Below are 16,941 nucleotides of genomic sequence, written 5' to 3'. Positions count from 1 at the left end.
GAGAGAATTCACAACAAAGGTAGGAAGATATTTTGTGCCTTATTTATCACATGTAGCCTGATAGGATGCACCCCAAAGAGAAACTCAAGGACAGCACCAAATGAAAAAAAAAAAAAAAAAGAAAAACTTTTGTTGGAAGAGGGAATCCACTCACTATGTGCTCTTAGCTTCCTGTTAAGTGTTTCTGGACGTGCCAAGAATGAAAGGCCCAGTCACTCCATTTCTCAGGGATGTGTTTTTAGAGACCAACCAGGAGGGATAAGACAAGCTCTCCCTCTAGGACCAAGAGCACGCTTGCTTACTCCCTGCTATAAAAGAGATGGATTCACTAATCTCAGTGTTCCTCAGCTGTGGGTGTAGCATCTCTCCTGGCTAAATCATATCACTTCTGCGGGACTTGGGGGTGAGGGGAACTGAAGCGTGGTGCTTGCTAGGCTGTGAGTAATAAAGCTCTTTGAAGCTCTTTGTTACTGACCCAGGAATATCATGTCTTCTGCTAGCATCCATGGAAGAGTAGCAGCCTAGCTTATTAGCTTGTAAGTAGGGTAAAATAAAATCCCAGACTCAACAACTTTATCCCACTTTGCCTATAATGTTCTGGCCAGGAAGTAGGGGCAGACTGCAAGAGACATGATATAACTTTAGAAGTATTTGCAAACAAGCTACTCTCTCCAGGAAGAAAAGACTGAGGAAGAACCTGTAAGTTAATGATACTTCTTCAGGTATTAGAGGGCATCAAGGATCTGTAGTAGAAAAATAGCACTGCTTAAGAGGAATAACATATTTTGTGAAAGACTCCGGGGAATAAGGAACTAGACTGGAAACTTCACATTCCCCTATAGATCAGAGAAGAGAATCTGATCTCTGCATGTGGCAAAGAAAGCAAAATCAGGGTAATCAATTGACATGTGTTGACAAAGGCTGAGTTTGGACAAAATTTGCTTTAGAACCTGTTAAAAGTATTAAGCATAAAAATGGAAACATCAAATGGAAGTAGGAGGAAAGATTGCCTCTAAGATCCAAAATAGCATTTCAGAAAACTGCCTATACCTTCAGAATAATACAAACAAACAGATGTGGCTTCAATCAATCAGAAACAGAAATTCATAGGAAAGAACAACCTGAAATAAACAGTATTTCAAAAAATGGGACAAAAATAATCCCTTTCAATCCTTTTAAAAATATAAATAAATCAAACATACAACTAAAAGATGCAGGAAAATTTCCTGAATTGTGTATGAGATGTCTAAGTATCGATATAATAAAATAATTTTTCAAGTTGTAAGCAAAGCAAATAAAAAAAGAGATCTAAACCCATCTGTATGCTGGAAATATATATATATATATCTTTTTATATATATGTTTATATATATATATATATATATGTTTTTAGCTAAAAGAATGAAGAAAAATTATCCTATAGTCAACCAAGAGAAACAAGAAATAATTACAACAAAAAAAGGATGTGGGGGGCTTCCCTGGTGGCATAGTGGTTGAGAGTCCGCCTGCCGATGCAGGGGACACGGGTTCGTGCCGTGGTCCGGGAGGATCCCACATGCCGCAGAGCGGCTGGGCCCCTGAGCCATGGCCGCTGGGCCTGCGTGTCCGGAGCCTGTGCTCCGCAGCGGGAGAGGCCCCAACAGTGAGAGGCCCATGTACTGCAATCACCAATCAATCAATCAATCAATCAATAAATAAAATGGGGGCACTCTGAAAAAGTAATTTAAATTTAAAATTCTGGCTACTAGAGAAGTAAACTTTTATAAATTAAAAAGTAATTTTATAAACTAAAAGGTAAACTTAAACTTGTGTAATATAAATATGACATATAGCTATGAAAATGCCCAGGGAAGATACAGGTTAAAAACAAACAAACAAACAAAAAAAACTGTTCATAGACGGAAAAGAAACAGAGGAAGCAGAAGAAAGAGCAAGGAAGTTTGAGAAACGGAACACACAGAATATAATGGCAGGAACAAAACCAACCATTGCCATTATAAAAACAGAAGCAATAGAATAAGCCATGCATTAAATGACACATCATCAATTTATTAATGGTCTGTGGCAGTTGGGGGAGACTACTACCACATTATAAGAATATTTGCATTCTAATTTCAGAATAATTGAGGCGTAAAGAACTAAAAGAAATCTTAGAACCAAGGTAATGCTGATATGCATTATATATGAAACATACAACAAACACAAAGGAAGAGAGACTAGTAAGAAGAAACAAAAAGTAGAAAATAATCAAAAGATATGTCAGGAAGATAAACACTAAATTAGGTCTCTGGTCCCAATTCTAAATTCCCTGCTAAAAAGCATGTGGTTTTCTCAGGATGGGACATGGGTTCACCCTGGTCCAATTAACAAGGTACAAACTTGGCTTCCAGAGCCAGGCCTCAGTGGGGGCCTGTGTTGAAGGTCATGATGAGCTGGGCAAAACTGCAGTGGAGGTCAAAGATATGTCACGTTCTTTTCTTTCTCACTGTCTTTGTTCCTTTATATTTTCAGATTTGTTAGATGTAATTCTCTAATTTCAATGTTCTGCCAGAACAAAGGTCATGTCTGACAACTCGTTCATATGCGTTTCAGTTCTAACATAGTACAAAGCACAGAGTAACTAATGAATAAATACATCCTTAAATAGATTCTTTTTCCTCCCCTAAACAGAATCCTTACAAAATAGTAAAACAGGTAACACACACACATACACCCACATTCACATACACCCACATTCACATACACACACATTTTAAACTCTGATTTGTACAGTATATAGAGATCAAAAAAATCGTATTGAATTACTTTCTCAACCTATTTCCTTAATTAATAAATTCCACATATTGTTTCTGAAATCCGAAATGACCACACAAATTCAGTTATATATTTTTAAATGTTGGACTTACATGTGTGAACATATACTTACAGGCAAACTGGAGTTTAGCTTCTCTGCTGACAATTGTTCCAACTGAATTTGTTGCAAAACATTGATAACTTCCTGTATCCCAATTTCTGTTGGGGTTAATAACCACAAGATTTCCTCCGTTCAACTTATAGCGATACTCCATACTCAGATTAATATCGCTTCCATTCAGCTGCCATCTGTAAAACAAATGTCCAGGATTTTCCCCTTCGTATATTTAAACTTTTAAAAAAAATCTGCATTATATAATCTACTTTAAACATCAGCTCTCTAATAAATGAAAGGCAACAAATATATCATTCAATTATTACATAATTGAAAAATCAAACATGCCTAAGTTTTGTTATCAGAAACAAAAGGTTAAATTATAGTAGAAAGCACAAGAGAGTAGCATCTAAAAGCTAAAGATTTTTCGAGATTTTCTGAAGAGGTGAGAATAATTTAGTTTGTTCACTAGGGGGAAAATTAGGCTTGGTTTGTATAGACAAAGATGAAGTAGAAAGTTGAGGTAATTATATCATATACTTCAGGCCAGTCTCATGCTGCCGATGAAGGGGAAAAAGAGCACATTTCTTTGATTTATCCAGACTGACTGAGCACATTTAATAAATTAATTGGGTAAGTGCTCAACTATCCATTTCAATTTGTCTGAGTAAATACCTGTCCCCGAGGCCCTCCGCTCTTCTAAGCCATCACAGTGATATTTACTAAATGGTACACTGTGGTAAAAGATCCTAAATGCCACCTAGGGGGTCAGAAACAGTAAAGGCACTAACCCCAGAGCCATATTTATCAATGGGAAGCCAAAAGAAAAAAAGAAGCTGGTTTTTAAACAAGAGTTTTCAAACAGAAAAACCAGAATTTTTTAAACAGCAAGCACACCTGACACATACAAGTAGATTATTACCTTTAAAAACTCATTAAATATCGCACAATCTCAAGAACACATCCATTGTATAAATTAAGCTATCTACCTCCTAGAGGACTTGATTTTTATAATAAAATTACACTGGTATCCATTCTATAAATTTTAGAGTATTATGGCAACAATCTCAATTGCTTTTAATAATAACTTTGAGAAAGTGGTTAATAAAATGACCATTTCACAGATGAGGATTTCAATAAAACAGTTGAGTGAGTTTGCAACTCTCCCCAAACTATTAATTACTGGATCATAACTAGTACCCATTTGAATTCTAGCCCAGAGGTCTTTAACCATGTCATGGGTCATATAAAAATTGTATTAATATATCAAATATTTAACCTGGAAATAGTAATATTGTGAAAGCACAAAAAGAGGTGAAATGTGAACATTATCACAAACCAAAGTACATAAAGTTAAATGAAATATTATATAGCTGTGAAAATGTATGAGCTTTTGCAAACATAGAAAAGTCTTACAAAGGTGAAAACATTTTTTACAGTGCAATGTGATACCATGTAAAGTTTTAAAACATATAAAGTAATATTAAGAATGCATTAAACATTTTAAAAGGTATGAAAATGAATCACTTCAAGTTTAAGGTACTTTAGAGCTCTCATGGAGAGAAAAGTAAGCAAGGGTTATGGGGCAAACACTGGGAAATTTAGGTTTTTTGGTTTTATTTTCTAAACTGAATAGTGGTTATATGGATGTTCATCATTACACTTAACTATATGTTTATATCATTTTCTATATCTGAAATAGTGCATAATAAAATTTTAATAATGGAGGCTACAGGAAATGAATAAATTTAGAAGTTTAGTTTCTACAGCTCAAAGCAATATTATATCATTTGCTCATTTTAAAAATCAAGACTTTCTTGAATTTTCTTTCTTTATGCACATACAAGTCTCCCAGGTCTAAAGCAATATTTCTTCTGAGAAATCAAAATGAAATTAAAAGGAAAAACTGGAGGCCCCATGTCTTTTCTTTTGAACTTAAAAGAGCAAAATTACAAAGAAATATGAAAAAGCCATAACTGCTTTCTCGTTTGTGGCAGATTTCCGCTATGGGTTTGATTCTGCTTTGTTTGTAGAGTAACTCTCTTATGCTCCTTCCCAAGGCAAGTCCATATTTGCATGTCCATTTTAGGTCACTTTCTTCTCTTCTGACTTTAATCCTGCCCTTAGAGATCTGAAGTCGAACCACGAACACTTATTAACCCTTCTTCATCTTATTCCTGCCCAAATCCTAGAACTACAGAAACTCAGAAAAGGAGATGAAATCAAGGAAAATTGTCCATCTGCATTCTGTCTGAATACTCTGCACTCTTGATACACAAGGTGGTCTGCAGACCAAGATCATCAGCATCCTCATCACCATCTGAGAGTTTGCTGGAATTGCAGAATCTTGGACTCTATCCTAAATCTACTAAACCAGAATTGGCATCCTAGTGAGATCTGCCAGTGTTTAATATGCCCATTCAAGTTTGGAAGAACTGGTCTATAATATCCCCAAGAAGCAACTGTGGACTGCCTATAGGGGACATAGATAAGAATTCCCCGCTCTTGATTTAGCCTACTTCATATTCAACAACTATGATTAGAAAAAGCAACTTTCCTTCCCTCCCTTCCTGGTGAAAAAACATTTATTGAGTGCCTGTATGTCAGGCAACTTTCCAGGTTCTAAGAATGGGGTGAAAAAGGTCACTGCCTTCATGGAACTTACATTTTGGGGGAGACTTTTTAATGATTCCTAGTTCCTACCCTTTCCCCCCTTGTCCAGTCCCAGGCTCTAGCCAATCCTACCATGTAACAGCAGAATGAACAGAAATGAGATTCAGAAACAAGTGCTCCTTGTTTTATGGTTTGGACTCATCCCTCACCAGCTGTGTGACCATGGGCAGTTAACCTAACTCCTTTAAACCTAAGTTTTTAACATGTAAAATAAAGAGAATGTCATCTTTCCCATAGGGTTGTTCTATCAATTTATTTAGACAATGTATGTAAAGCCGGTGGCTCAGGGCAGCCAGCCAACAAATGGGTCGGCACCACTGTTAACAAGGGAGGAGGTTCCAGCAAAGGCTGCAAACCCAGCTGTCTGCTGTTTTTCTCTTCTGCCATCCTCACAGAGTAGACGTGGGTTATACGTAACCTGCTTGATTCAATGCTTTTGGTTATCTCCTCTCATGTGGAACGGGCTGTATCTTCCACATAGAGTTTGTCTGCATTTGTACCTGCCTGAGAAGTCGAAACATGGGACGAAACACATGCTGGGCTTGACCTTCAAAGAATAAATCTGATAGTAAATCACAAGTGGGTGGGTTGAATTTTTAAGCTGCAAATGGCTTGCCAGTTACTAAATGATTTAATACTTGCATGAGAGGAAGGAGGGGAGAACTCCTCTAAATGCAAAGCAGGAAAAATATAGTTAATTTCATATACTTTTTGAGTGGAAAACTCTCATGACAAAGGGTACTTGTGGCTTTGTTGCCTACAAAGAACAGTTTGTACCAAGGAAAAAGGATTCCAGCTCCAGAGTCTAGATTACGGCCTGATGAAGCACGTCTGATGGCTTCATTTGAAAATTGTTTTCTTGTTTAGCTGATGAATAACAGAGGTACAATGGCTATGTGGAAAATTGTAAAGATAAATAAAAATATGGAGAAGCACTTCTTCTTGCCTATTTAATAGCTGGAAAGATTTAGAGATCATAAAGTACGTGGGAAAATACTGTATTTCAGTAAGTGTCTAAGATCTAAAAGCTATCATCTCAAAGTTTTGACTGAAGATCCAAAATGGAAAACATTTCTTCTATTATGCATAAGTGTTTCTTACTTCTTTTAGCTCAGTCTTTGTCATACATACAAAATCTCTATATTATTTCACTATGTGAAGAGGTAAAAGCTACTCTCTTTTACGTATGTTTCTGCTAGACCGAAAGTATAAGTGCATTTGTTTCAGCAAACTGTTAGAGCAAAGATATATTTGAGATACTCTGAAGCAGGTTAATTTTCTTTTAACAAAGCAATATAATTATTTCTCTCCTCCTTAACACTATTCATCATTAAATGGAACTCATCCCCAGGTGATACAAAATTTCTTAATATCTTATTAAACAATGGTTGTTTTTCCTCTTGCTGAAAATATGTGAATTCAAAAGGGTTGTCTTGGTTTAAACTCTGCAATGTGTAAGCAATCTCTGGGCCTGGGCATCCAAATATTATTTTATCCTGAGGAAAGAATGTACTTAAGTTCCTAATACAAAATATTCATATTTGGGCCTAATATCTGAATATTTCTAATATGATCTTCTATATAAGAAATATTCATGAAAAGTGAAGGCACACACATATACTCCTTAGACAAAGAATGTGTCCAATAAATCTACAAATTAGACTTAATTTCTTTGCAGTAAATTGTAATCCAGCTGTTCAGAGTTCATGAACATCATGCATAGTGGTAAGACTGTGATAGGTAAGTGGCACATTCAGGTCATAAATTTGGGAAGCTTTCAGAGGTAGACACTGTCTTTTAGTTTTGCACATTCATAATCCTTTGTAAAAGTTACAGATGTCTACCTTATGAAGGAATTTTGAAGTTCCTGAGGACTCTAAAATCTCAGAATGAAATCTTTTTGAAATATGGAAATGGTTTAAAACTTCATAAAAGTAACATTTGCATACCCCAATTCCATTCCAAAAGGCTTAATGCAGTGATCTGGAGTAAAAGAAGACAGCTCTGGGGCTCTTGGGGCTACGTACACCAGCATTTCAATCATGTAACATTTACACTGTGCTCTAGAATCAGACTAACATTGTAGCTTTAGCTCAGTGGCAAATGTCACAAGATTAAGCACCTCTGCATAATCATCATCTTGTAACACTCTTGAATGATCTTGTAAGTTCACTGTCTGCCTTCAGTGTTCAAACGCTCATTCTACATGAATTAGGATTTGCTTTTAGAATCCACAAGTGAGAAATGGTTTATTATTCATATTTCACAGCTCTGATTCTCAGGCAATGAGCTCTCATCCCCCTTAACTGCTTGGTGTAGAGCTTATATGTGAATTTGTTTCTAGGCCAATAACGTGAGGTTGGGGATCTGGAAGAAGTCCTGGGCCACTTACTCTGATCGCTGACCTGAGGCAGCATGGATTGGATCAGTCCACTTCTAAGTCTCAGTTACATCCTCTACACAACAGGAAGCTGGTATCGACCTCACTGGAGAGAGGCTAGGGAGGTAAAGTGAGCATGAAAAACTGGGCCAAGCCTGCCACAATAGAACTGTGAAGGCTATGGCACTTTTTCCCCTAAAAATCTCAAATACAATTTCTTTAAAACATTGTACAGGCCCTCAGGTTAACAGTTTTTGAAGCTTGAATATAAAACATAAGGTATGTGACATGAGAGATATTTCAACTGGTAGTTATTACTTTTAAGTGATGAAAACTATAATGGTGACTTCCAGGAAATAACTAAAACATCAGTAATTGAGAGCACATGAATCGCTGCCTTCCAACACAAAGAACAAACCATGTGTAAGACTGTGTGTGGGTATGTTTGTGTGCAAACACAAATTTACATAACAGTGAGTCAAATCAGTATAAAAAGCCTAGATTCTCAGTGTTGAGAGGTGCTTTTCAAACCATATAAGCTCCATTGGAGGATGACTGTCAATCACTGCTGAATTCCCACCATCGGTCATAATAGGTTATGCATGGTAGGTGCTCACAGAAGTTTCCTGAATTGGAGCAATCTTATTTTACCCTCTAACCTAGCCATCACTAGCCTCCATACAGTTGTCCCTAACTGTGGCCATCCATATTACCAACAAACATCTCAAAGACAGGGAATGAATGCATAATTATTTTCATTTACCATACTAGTTATTATTTATTTACCATACTAGCTATTATTGTATATGGCAACCTCTTACACAAAACCACACTAGTATGGAATGAAAATAATGAAGATAAACATAGATGTATCTTGTTGTCAGTATAATTTAAGGCACCAAGTCCTAAACTGGGTCTTCCACTACAACTTTGTAACAAGTCACCCTTTGAAATTGAAACCAACAAAACTGAGTGACAATAAATTGGGTGACATCAGGTAGTTTCAAAATAATCCCAGGATGTAATTCAGCTCATGGTTGATTGTATTAATATTGTCCTTCAAGATATCTACACCCATCTTATAAAGTCTGGTCAGGAAAATGGAAACATAAACAATATTCCAAAGAAAAACAAATATCACGTGTTAGAGTTTGATATAAAACCAAGCAAAAAGGACAAAATAATTTACTAAAATCTCTAGGGGGCTGCGGCTGGGTTTGTAAAATATGCCCACGTTAAATACTTGTTAAGTCAACAGGCAATACTTTATTTGGGGTTTGACAGGAAAATTAGGAATTTAGTCACAGAAGCAATTTTTGGTTTTAGATGCAGCTTTCAAGTTAATAAGCAAATGAATTTATGTTCAAATGCAATGTTTGTTAATATGTTTACTGAAGTGATGAGAATAATTGCAGTCCTTGAAAGAATGAATGTCTGAATTTGCATATTCAATACTTTATCCAAAAATAACTAGTTAGGCTTCAGCAATTATTGCTGAAGATACAAATGAGTTAAATTGTGATGCTGTGTTTTTAAAAATCAGGTTTTTAAAATGTGTTTTATGACACAGATTCCCATTTGTCACTCATTGATAAATTTTAAACATATATAATAAAAAAAGGAGGCAAACAGAGATTAAAGCTACACTGCAATTAAAAACAACTGTTCAGTTTACATAGGTAAAGCCTCGTTCAAATTCATCACTGATTGTCTTTCAGTTACTCTGAGGAGAATTATAGAAGATGGCTGCTATTTCTGCCTTCCCTGCATCCATTTCAGCTTTTTCTGGTAGCATCTTTCTCCTTCTCCTTTGAAGAGGCCACTCCTCCCAGGACCCAGGAGTGGCCAATGAGCACATTCCGTATCTCAGGCCTTAGTGATTAGTTAAGAATACAACTGTGACCCAACTGATTTAACTTGTGTTTGATCAGTATGTGTTTTCCTTCCCCACTGCCTCACTACCAAAACATAAGACCAGCAACAAAAAGATGTTAATTTAACTGTCATCTTTAATATCTAAAATCTAACCTCCACATTTCTCCTGGGTTCTGACTGCTGACAGTATTAGCTATGTTTTTATTTCATGTTTTTCTGATGCCATTCAGAGCTTTTGATGACTCTAATAGGAAATATGTCCTCTTTTTCCAGTTAATATTCTATGGAGGATATAAGTAGACCTAAGCAGTCATCTTTGTCACCTCAAGGGCAATGTGTCTTAAAATAGAGCCAAAACGGAGGACTCAATACAAATTTAAGAATGTCCTACAGAATAAACAATGGACCACTTCTGATCCTGTGATCCTTCAAGACACTCTTGACTCCCGAAATATGATCTAACCCCCAACTGCCTCTCTTTGTTTCCTCCCTGTTAACTTCATTCCATTTCTTTTTTCATGCCACCAATTTAGCTTTCACTGTTTGCTAAGCATTCTGAATGTAAGGATGAAGAACACACTGTCTTCACCTTGAAGGGAGTTACATCTGACCAGGCAAACCCACTTCATTTTGGTAAGTTTTATAATCCAGGAAGGCCTAGGTGCAATGGGCAGTATATGGCTGAAGCATGGAACCCAGCTCTGAGGATATCGAGAAGGCTTCATGGGAGAGACAGTAGCACAGTCAAGTTTCAAATGCCCTGTTAGAGACACTGTCTACCCCTGCTTGCCTCAGGCACCAAAGAAATTCTTTCTTCTTTATGGTCTGCGATCATTCCAACCTTGTAAACATTTCATTGCTCTTAGTAGCTGACTCTGTGTGTGGGGACCAGAGCTCATCAGCTAGAGAAGTCGGGATGCTAAAAGGAGTTGAGCTTGAGGATAGGCTCAGAGAATTGGGCCTAGTAATCTAGCAGAACAAATTACATTTCCTTAGGGCCAAGGGAATTTAGAGGAACAATAATTCTTACTTGCCTTGGAGCACAAAAGTAAAATAACAGTGACATCAGATCTTACATGGCAACAAGATATACATAAGGGACAAATTGCATATAATCAAAAATATACTTTAAATATATTTCATATTTTATTAAATAGAATATATATTATACATAATACATATGCTATGTATGTTCTATCCTATACACTGTATGTGGTATCATGTATAGTATTACGTGGTGTGTCTCCACACGGATGTGTGTTTAGATAATGAGTAAACGCCTTACATTTACTCCTTGAATAAATGGTGAGCAGAAATTAGTCCATTATTTTTTCTTCATTCTTATACTGAATACATTTCAGTAAATTAAACATGTGCAGGATGTAACTCCATTATAGGGAACTCTACTTAAAAGGGAGAAACTGTGGCTGAGAGACGTGCATTTTGCAATGTTATATAGTCCTCACAATGGGTATATCCAAGATTCCTCACACTGTACTTTATTAAAATTATTTACTTGTTATATAAAGCTGGAAGAGAATGATGTTCTGGTTGCTTCCTTGTGATGAGAGAAAAACAGAAGAGCATTTATAGAAAAGAGTTGTGGATCCAAGGGTCAGAGTAGAGCAGTGCTGTCTCACAGAACCTTCTGCAAGCACAAGAAATTTCATCTGTGTTGTCCATTACAGTAGCTATTAGCTACATGTGACTACTGAGCACTTTAAATGAGGCTGCTGTGACTGAGGAACTGAATTCCTAGCTTAATGGATTTAAACGTACATGGCCACACTTGGCTACTGGCTACCATACTGGACAGCACAGCCTGTAAGTCTCCAGCTAGACTAAACTTTGTGAACACAAAGGCCACATGGGACACATGCACTTTTAAGGCTTATCTTCTTTGGCCTACATTATATTTAAAAAGAAAAACAGTCAACATTAGAAGTAGATTCAAAAAAGAAAATTTCTCAATTTTAAACATGTCTTGAAAAGGTTTTGTAATATTGGACCATGATTCCTGGATGGTAACAACTGGCTAGTGTTAAGGGGCAGTCGTGACCAGTGGATGGACTTGTTGCTGAATGTGGGACAGTCTCCAGTCATTATTCAATATGTCCATATGTTCCTAAGGCAGGGCCACCTCTTTTAGTTTTGTTACTTACCTGGTCCCCATTGGCATTTGAATACTATACTCCAGTCTAACCCAAATATGTGGTCCCTTTTAATGCTGAATGGCATCAGTAGAAGTGACCAGGGAGCCTCCTATTTGGGATCTTTCATCTTAGCAAATGATGGGCATTTTTAACCCTTTAAAAAGTTGGAGAAAATCCTTCCCATTTAAAAATGTTATTAATACTTCCTCAGGGTAACCTCTTTCAGCATCATCAGCAATTACAATGAGACTGAATACTAATTAACCTTTAAATACAGGCTTTAGGGCTCAGGCGGGAAGACGCAAAAGAAAGAATAAAATTCTCAATTAAACCCTAAAACAAGTAATTTCTCTTGAGAATTTCTGAACTTTTGGATTTCTAATATGGCCAATTAAGAGTTCTTTTTACCCAGTGGGATAACGTAGACAAGATTTCTCATCGGAGAAGTTTGCCTCAGTCTGTAAGACAAGCTCTGGGCTTTCAAAGGACATTCTTTTATAAGACTCAGAGATTTTATTCTGAAACTTGGGAAATGTGTTTGGACTGCTTTTAATTTACAGCTTCACATGAACCACTAATTTTCCTCCTTGATATCTTTCTTTTCCCTCCCTCCCTCCCTCTCTCTCTTTCTATCTATGTGCTTAGATTTATAAATACTTACAAAAAGGTATCCTTTCTCTGACTCTATGTAAAAAAAAGAAAAAGAAAAAAAAACCCATGCTATTTATTTATGTCCTCAAAGTCATTACCTATTTACACTATTTATCTATAATTTTTAAAGGATAGCAAAAAATAAGAACAAGCAAGCATATTTTCTTCTGGAACAATTAAAGAATAATACAGAATATTACCTGGTTGACTACTAAAGTCAAAAGCTAGGGAAAAAATCAGGCCATAAATGAAGGTGTTATCTAGGTAGACACGGTCATGATTACAACCCACATCAGTCTATATTCCCATTTATTTGATTAGCACAATCTATTATCTATACAGATACCATGGATAACAGGGAGTTGTTGCATATTATAGGAAAAGTCTAATATTTTCACAATGAAAAGAGGTTCCCTAGTGCTTTTTCAATGTCTCAATTTCTTTTTTGTTTTTTTAAATTAATTAATTTATTTTTGGCTGAGTTGGGTCTTCGTTGCTGCATGCCAGCTTTCTCTAGTTGCGGTGAGCTGGGGCCATTCTTCGTTGCGGTGAGCAGGCTTCTCATTGCAGTGGCTTCTCTTGCTGAGGAGCACGGGCTCTAGGCGTGCAGGCTTCAGTAGTTGTGGCACGCAGGCTCAGTAGTCGTGGCTCGCGGGCTCTAGAGCGCAGGCTCAGTGGTTGTAGCACACAGGCTCAGTTGTTCCGCAGCATGTGGGATCTTCCTGGACCAGGGCTCAAACCCATGTCCCCTGCATTGGCAGGCAGATTCGTAACCACTGTGCCACTAGGAAAACCCCCAAGGTCTCAATTTCTAATGACTATAAAGTGAAATTTTATACTGGTTAGAATTCTTTTTTTCTTTGTTTTTGAATTTTATTTTATTTATTTTTTTATACAGCAGGTTCTTATTAGTTATCCATTTTATATATATATATTAGTGCATATATGTCAATCCCAATCTCCCAATTCATCCCACCACCACCACCCCACCCCTCTGCCACTTTCCCCCCTTGGTGTCCATACATTTGTCCTCTACATCTGTGTCTCAGTTTCTGCCCTGCAAACCGGTTCATCTGTACCATTTTTCTAGGTTCCGCCTATATGCGTTAATATACGATATTTGTTTTTCTCTTTCTGACTTACTTCACTCTGTATGACAGTCTCTAGATTGAATGGATAAAGAAGATGTGGTACATATATACAATGGAATATTACTCAGCCATAAAAAGGAACGTAATTGGGTCACTTGTAGAGACATGGATGAATACTGGTTATAATTCTTAGCTTTAGAAAATCTTTTGAGCTATAATGAAAGTGTCTGCTCAATTTTCCTATAAACCAAATATTTTAAAACAATAACTAGCATGTAAAATTTCTTCATTTATCAGACTTAAAACCGATAAGTCAATTTCAGTCACACATCTCCTAATCTCAGATACAGATTTTTTTAGAATTTCAACATATAATATCTCAGGACATATAATAAATCATAAAAAGTATGGTGCAAAAGGCAGAATTTTATCAACATTTTATACATGTTATCAGTATGTTTAAACAAATACATTATGTTTACACAATGGCATCGTGTAAATACCTGGTATCACTTTAAATGTATTAATCTGGAATTAAAATAAATACCTGATATATAAAGAAATAATTACAACAAAAGGCTATTTCTGGATTTCTAAGCTCAGGTCTTCTTGCTGTTTGATTAAACTTTGCAAACATAATTAATCTATTCATTTAGAAATAAACTGCTGTATGACTATATCTTGTATCTTGACAATTTTGCAGCTGAACACATTTATCACCAAATTATTCACAGGATAAATGCCAGAAAATAAATTTACTGACAACAACAACAAAAAAACCCAGCCCACACATGAGTCATTTACATGGATTCTTTATAATATTCACAGTCGTATCTAAAGGGATAATCTTCCATTTCAGGGACAAACAAACAGATATGTTTAGGAAGTGTTAGAATGTCCTACAAAAATGCCAGGAATAAATGTTTCCAGGATAATGTCTTGTTAAGTGGATCTGTTTATCTTCCTCCAAAAGAAGATAATATTTTCAGCTTTTGTATGTGCTATGTCTGGTCAATTGAACTGGCTCATAAAACACAGTTTCTTGTTTTTTTAGTCATGTTAGGGACTTCCCTGGTGGTCCAGTGGTTAAGACTCCACGCTTCCAATGCAGGGGGCGTGGGTTCAATCCCTGGTCAGGGAAATAAGATCCCACAGGTTGCACAGTGCGGCCAAAAAAAAATAAAATCATGTTATACTTTTCTTATTTCTATAGGTTAAGGAAGAGGCAGACAGAAAACTTTCTATCACCTCTGTCAATTCTAACCAGTAATCTGGAATCTTTACATTTATTTTGTTGAAAACACACAAGAGGTGCTCAATAAATATGTTGTTGAATACTGTTGAAAGAAACTGACCTTGATTACTTCCAGATGCAAAAATACAAAAGTCTACCTTCTAGCCTAATGCTAACCCAGTTTAACAATGACTGTTCGTTTCTATTATCTACATGGGTTAAGCAAACAATAGAAGATCTACTCGAAACATTTAGAATTTCATTAATAAAGGCTGAAGTCTGCTTGTTCTGCAGGTTATAGAAAAGGTTTTGCCAAGCAAACTAATACTGTAAACAGAGTGTTTGAGACAAATGCTCACAGTACTCAAAAGAGCATGTTGTTTTCAAGGTACCTCAAGCACTTTCTCGTAACCATTTATACGAAAGCAGCATATGCTATTTATAAATAATTCATCTCTTTATTAAAGTGGGCCCCCTGAGCACCCCTAAAAGTAAAAATGATTAATCTTGTATTATTTAATAAAGTAAATATCCATCCCATCCAAATAATCCACCATCATCTCCCAAATGTTAATATTTTTATCTTAAGGTGATGGGAGTTCACTTTTTTTTTCTTTTTTCTTTGTACCTTTCTGTGTTGTCTGAAAGTCTTCAGTGTACAAGTTATTATTTATATAATCTGAGATATACACTTTCACATGAAAAAATATAATAAATTTATTTTCTCTTCAAGAATAATTAAAATGACTTCAGTAGGAATGCATTTTATTCTTATTCTATACTTTATTCTATACTTAATGAACCTTCTAACATATACTGAGTAAAATAGCAAAGGAAGGATAGATGCTGTTACCTTTTTCTCAAACTATGATTGCTACATACCTTTACAACACACTGAATTTCATCCCCACAATGGATGTGTTCCCAAGGACTACATGTGAATCCAAATCTATACATTGTTTTACCACAAATCAATGAAAATACATGGTTTATTTAAGAGACTCTACCATGTTTCTCTTTAATCAAGAAATCTTACTGTAAAGTGAATAATCAATCAAATATATAAAATATGGAGCCAAATGTTTATGTATGAGCTCTGCTGAATACAGCAGACAACTATAGCTTCATGTATTATTTCTTACTGATAGCATAAATATACTGAAGCAAAGAAAAGTTCACAACTGCCACATCGTTTTTTCTTAATTTGGATTTTCAAACATTCCACTGTACCTGTAATGAGGTGAAGGGTTGCCTCGTGCTTCACAATTTAAAGTTATTTTTTTATCCTCTGAACCAACAGGAAAAATGCTGTTGCTGGGTTCTTTGATAAACACTGGGCCTTGTAAGAGCAGCTCACCTATATGGGTGGGAAAAATAATCATAATAAGTAAAAGTTACTGTACAAGCTGCACTCTACAATCAAAGAAGAAAAGCAAGCAACTAGTGTCTGCTCTTTTAAAAAAAAAAAAGGAAAGAAAAAGCAGGCTTTGCTTCTTCCCTCATCCACAAAGATGCCCTGTAGGCACTGCTTTGTTTATAAGCATCACTTAAGCTGTTGCTGGGTTCTTTGATAAACACTGGGCCTTGTAAGAGCAGCTCACCTATATGGGTGGGAAAAATAATCGTAATAAGTAAAAGCTACTGTACAAGCTTTAGTTTTGTAAAGAGGCTTATGACAGAAAGGCTTCCTAGACTAGGTAATTTACCAACGATAATTTAGGTAGAGTTTATGCATCACTTAAGCCATTTTTAACAGCCTAGTAACACTTCTAAGAGAATGAAAATTACTATCAAAACCACTGCCATATTAATAAGATTACTTAAAAGAATAAATAAGGCTGTACTAATTACTTTTTGTAACATAAACTCTGAATCCCTGAGTATTGTCTTTCTCCTAAAACCCTACCATGCCTGCAAATCTGAATGCGGACAATGTTATTTTGCATTCTGACCTCAAAACGCTCAATATTTGGTTG

At 36.0% G+C, this 16,941-nt stretch overlaps 1 protein-coding gene across 1 annotated transcript in view; it reads right to left on the bottom strand.

Moving 5' to 3' along the window:
• The window catches only part of CNTN3 (contactin 3), a gene marked incomplete at its 5' end in the record, with an annotated part of 246,338 nt that overhangs the window by 198,387 nt on the left and 31,010 nt on the right, over window positions 1-16,941 (bottom strand). The window contains 2 exons of the mRNA XM_079712276.1: window positions 2,927-3,102; window positions 16,196-16,322. Coding sequence (XP_079568402.1) covers window positions 2,927-3,102; window positions 16,196-16,322 — 303 coding nt within the window. The remainder of the gene's footprint in view (window positions 1-2,926; window positions 3,103-16,195; window positions 16,323-16,941) is intronic.

Source organism: Hyperoodon ampullatus, assembly GCF_949752795.1.
Source record: "Hyperoodon ampullatus genome assembly, chromosome: 10".
Lineage (NCBI taxonomy): Eukaryota > Metazoa > Chordata > Mammalia > Artiodactyla > Ziphiidae > Hyperoodon > Hyperoodon ampullatus.
Note: the sequence above shows the minus strand (reverse complement) of the source record. Positions and strands in the feature narration are given on the sequence as shown.